At 38.9% G+C, this 5,104-nt stretch overlaps 1 protein-coding gene across 1 annotated transcript; it reads right to left on the minus strand.

Annotated features, from left to right (window-relative positions):
* Positions 1–1,109: 1,109 nt before the first annotated feature.
* On the minus strand, positions 1,110–4,884 carry LOC118474002 (uncharacterized). Its single transcript, XM_035963670.1, has 11 exons — positions 4,722–4,884; positions 4,317–4,633; positions 4,039–4,242; positions 3,856–3,948; positions 3,083–3,142; positions 2,261–2,320; positions 2,105–2,167; positions 1,959–2,030; positions 1,699–1,761; positions 1,264–1,500; positions 1,110–1,179 (listed from the first exon to the last, which is right to left on the minus strand). The coding sequence occupies exons 1-11, from the start codon at positions 4,882–4,884 to the stop codon at positions 1,162–1,164; spliced, it is 1,350 nt and encodes a 449-aa protein (XP_035819563.1). The 3' UTR covers positions 1,110–1,161.
* Positions 4,885–5,104: the final 220 nt, after the last annotated feature.

A 5,104-nucleotide genomic window follows, 5' to 3' on the forward strand; every position in this document is an offset into this window, starting at 1 on the left:
GTTGCTGTCTCAATCGAAGACTTAATAGAAAGCAAGTCACAGACTGGAGCAAGTCACAGACTGGAAGGCTTCGGGCAGCTGCATATCGGTTTGAAGACAAACTGGAGCAAGTCACAGACAAAGCAGGAAGACTGCTACTAGCTGAAGAGGAATGGTTGGAGAGACACAAGCAAAGGTTTTAGTCCAATTCACACAAGAACAGTAATAGTGGAGGGACAAACCAGTGACAGGCAAAGGTTTCTAACAAATCTGAAGGTGCTAGCTCCAGTACTCCTCACAAGGTCAAATTGACATCACAAGGAACACCTAGAAGAAAAGGGAGATGCAGAAACTGTGGCATCTATGGTCATTGGGCAGAAGACAGTAAAAGACCAAAAAGAGATAAGCAGGATCACAAACAGCAGGAGGCAAATGTTGCAGTTGGAGATGTGGAGAATGCAGCACTACTCTTCGCTGAGGTGCAAGACTCATTAGGTGGAACTTCTCAGGAAATACTCCTGTCTGAAAAAAAAGTAGTGACTGCAGTCTGTTCAGATGAAGTCTGGGTATTAGAAACTGGAGCTAGTAACCACATGACACTTCTCAACTTGATGACACTGTCAGTGGGTCAGTGAAGTTTGGTGATGGGTCTACTGTCAAAATCTGTGGACTAGGTTCGGTGGTGATGAAAACCAGACAAGGTGACTACAAGGTACTCACTAGTGTGTACTACATTCCACAATTTAAAAGCAACATAATTAGTCTTGGACAACTAGAGGAAGCAGGCTGTGACATCAGACTATTTGCTGGTAGACTGAAAGTATTTGATCCAGAGTATAACCTGTTGGTCAGTGCACCTCGCACTGGGAACAGACTGTACACAGTACAGTTGAGTGTGATACCTCCAGTTTGTTTGCTATCAAAGCTAGATGATGCAGCTTGGCTATGGCATTCAAGATTTGGTCACACAATCCCCCCTACTATGGTTTTATTAGTGTCATATATCAGTGAGGGCTTCCCAAATGAATGGAGCTGCCAAAATTTATATATGTACATCTAACACACTGATGTCTCCTAACCTATTAGCTCAAACTTGATGTCTCTATTCATGGGAGATATAGAGTATTTATGGGGCCAATTAAATACCTTAGCAATCCCGGCGCTATTATTCATCCCATGTTATCAGTTAACCTTTTCAATCTACAAAAGGAATGAATTAGAATACTTTAACCAAATGCAATAATGAGGAGAATAATGTCTTGTTAAGTGAAGTGATGAACTTACACAACTTGAAGGCCATGCAATTGGATTATTGCCTACTTGTCCAAGAACCTTGAAGTTGTTATATGGCCTTATTAGTGGTTCATCGCGCACAGATACCAGACTAACACGCACCATCCAAAATTCTTTGCCTAAAGCAACATCTCCAACTTTGGTTTTGGGGTCCTGGCTAAGTACTCTGCCTAAGGCAACCTTCCTGTTTGGATATCTTGTGCTCTTTAAGAAAATATCTGTGGAAACCTACAAGTGAATTTTGGATGTTAGTGGTTAGCAAGTAGCTATAAATATGCAGGATGCATAAGAATTTTTACTAATAAATAGTTACTTGATGGTTCTTAATTGGTGCATAATTAGTGGATTTCCGAGACGTGTAGAGTACACTGAGTTTCAAAAGGACCACATTGATCACCTTGGTTGCATTAGTACTGTTGTTTTTACCTTTATTGATGCAGAAACTCTACTAGCATGGAGTGCTTCACGTCGTGACTGTGGTGGCTTGCTCTGCATTTAAAGAACACACATCAGTGAACTACTATGGAACATAGTATAGGAAATCTGATGCTTGCTGCTACTTTCAGCATGTATACACTATCATATAAACTAGATTTCTAAAATGGACAAAAATATGATTGCTTCAGTATGGCCTTAGGGTGGAGTAAATCTATGATTGCAGTTCCTCGTACTCATAATGTACTAACCTTATCCTGAATTTTAGAACATTTGTAGTGTGAGTGTTGTTCCTCGTACTCATCATCTTCGTTTTCATCCTCCTGTAGAGTTATTGGATAAATGACAGCTTGAAAATTTTAAAACTAGGATGGAATTCATGGTAATGCATTCATACCATTGTGTTATTCCGTTCACCAAACATACTAGAATCTTCACTACGAAGTTGACAATAAATTCGCTGTTATAGGGAAATATATATATATATATATATAAGATTCAGATATATGTGCAAAAAATCAGTAAACTAATATATTTTCATAGAGATACATACTTGTCGTTTCATAGCAGGACGAACATTTGTTGGTGGCGATAAAGGAGCATCTAGATAGCCCTGTAATAGCATAAAAACATTAGGACATAAAAAATCTTATGTCCTAAACCCTAAATATTGAAGATTTCAATAGAAGTGACACTCTGCAAAAGAGTAAATATGTTTATCTGTGCCTATGCAGTTAGATGGTATGAACTGTATTTGCTAGAGGTCCAATGCTGTTAATATGTTTATCTGTGCTGGTAAATGTGACTAGGACCCATCATCTATTATGTGCGGCACTAAGTTCATGAGTAGACCTATACCATCGTAGTGTGTGTTGCTGGCATTGGAATTGTTTTAGACAATTCAGACTAGTTCTTGTCACAGCAGACACATATACTGGATCCTTTAGAGCTAGTGTGATTAACCCTGCCAAGGTGACCAGGTGTGCGCTCCAGAATGCGGCCTGTGTAGCTGGAATGGTCCTAACCACACAAGCCATTGTTGTTGAGAAGCCAAAGCCGAAGCCTCAAGTGGCAGAGCCACCGGAGGGAGCCCTTACCATTTAAAACTTAACGTTATTGAGGCTGCTGTCCAGACGGTGCAGATCAGTTGAGAGGGTAGAACTTTGGTTTGAGAATTTTGGTTCAGATCCACTAGGAGTTGTAGAGTAGGATTGCTATTTTGCAGACGAAGAGTAATTTTACTATGGTATGAACTTATCTGAATCAAAGACATTTGCATCACCATTTTTTTTAAAATAAGCTCATGGCGATGCTGGATTGTACGAGCAAGTACAATAGTAAACTTATATATTTTCATAGAGATAGAGATACATACTTGTCGTTTCATAGCAGGACGAACATCTGTTGGTGGCGATAAAGGAGCATCTGGATAGCCCTGTAATAGCATAAAAACATTAGGACATAAAAATGCTAAGTCCATGCAATCTTTAGTGAGTTAGAAATAAGGTTATTCGGATTTACATGTTGCCTTTTCTGTCGCTCCACGGTATGTTGCAAATCTAGTATAGTATCATCTTGCTTCTGGACATGCTTTTGAAGTTTTTCCAATTCAAGTCTAAGTGATACTACATCTTCACTGGATGTTTCATCCAAAGTGGTTACATTTAGATGCTTCATACGGCTTGATGTCGAGGCATGAAAAACTTGTTTTGGATTTGGAACAAGGCCCAAACCATGGATATGGCCAGGCTTTTCCTTTCCTAATATTCTGTTTAGTGCATCTCCTTCCCATGCATCCTTTCCATTACTAGAGTCCGCTAAATCAGGTTGTTGTGCTAAAAGTTCCTTCAATTCACCCTTGCAAGAGAATAACAATACTCAATAAACACCATGGAAGAACAATTGGATTTGAAAAAAAGTAAATGAAACATTTTTTTGCAATTACTGTACCACATGTGCATTTCTGTTATTGCCGATGTTAGACTTGTGTGTATGGATATACAAAACAGCCCTATGAGGGTATTTCTTTTCAGGATCTTGTTCCCTCTGTAAACATGTTAATAAAAATATAACTAAGGTAATGTAATTAACATGGATTTTTGGCATTTGTAAAGAACATGCTGTGAATTATAATTGCAAAAATAATACCAATTCTTCTCTATTCCGAGCAAAGCTTTTTGTTCCAGATGTATGCATTGACTTTCTTCTTGTACAATTTATCCTATTGGCCTCACTTAAATCCTACGAAACAAAGAGTATATAGGAACAAAAGTAAATTAGATGGTTCATTAGATAAATAACAAAATGATTATCATGACTATAGTAATGTACCTGTGCTTTAGGGGTCATCCAATTATTGACAAGCGCAACCCACTGATCAGCTAATACACCATCAGGAGCATTACTATTATTAGCATCCTGACTCTTATGTGGGTCAAAATAAATGGATTTCAAATTGGACTTGTGTTGCCTCCATCTCTCTCCAATTGTTCGCAGCACCCATGTTTCCATGCGGGCAGGGTAAAGAAATCTCTTCTGCATAACAATTGGAAACGAATTGTGAAAGTGTACTGTTACTACATGGCAACTGAAAAAATGTGAAAGTTTACCTTTACTTGATTAAGAATGGCCTCCTTATTGATTTGTTTATGGTTCCTATCTTTCTTTCCTATAAGTAGTCTCCAATCCTTGAAGCTTAAGCTACACAAGGAGCCATTCCTAGCAACCATGCCAAGGAATTTTGCAAGGACTCCTGCCTCTTCTCCGATAGGCTGATTCAGCTCATTACAGTTAACTACAACCCTATGGCCTCTTGGAATGTTCCAAACATTAATAAGTTTTGTCTTCCCACGCCTTTTAACCTCTTTAACCTCATCAGCGCCATCAAGTTGGTCCTCTCCATTTATGTTATTTGACATAGTTATGTCTCCAAAAAAACGATTTTCAGTAGTGAGAATGACATATGCAAGTATCCATAAAGACAAGGTGCGGTATTACAAGTAATGTGTGCATACCTTGGGACTCATTATCGCTTCTGCTATCTAAATGGTCTTCTTTATTACTTATGTTTTGTTCAGATGATGCAGCATTTGTTTGGGGACTTTTCTCTCCAATATGGTCCTCAGACAAGTACTCATCATGGCTACGAGTAATGCGTTGTTTCCCACCCCGTGCCATTACCAGTTACCACTGCACAATGACCTAAATTAAAAACAAGTAGGGAAGGAAAATACTAACAGTCCATATGTATTTGCAGACCAATCAATGACAATAATTTGGTGTTGACAGGAAAATAATAAGTAGGGAAGGAAAATACTAACAGCACCTGTTGGCTGATGATGATGATTTGTAGGCAGAGGCTGACCTCCGTCTCCAGCTCGACTTGGCAGATATCCGA

The sequence above is a fragment of the Zea mays genome, unplaced genomic scaffold (assembly GCF_902167145.1).
Source record: "Zea mays cultivar B73 unplaced genomic scaffold, Zm-B73-REFERENCE-NAM-5.0 scaffold_190, whole genome shotgun sequence".
Taxonomy (NCBI): Eukaryota; Viridiplantae; Streptophyta; class Magnoliopsida; order Poales; family Poaceae; genus Zea; species Zea mays.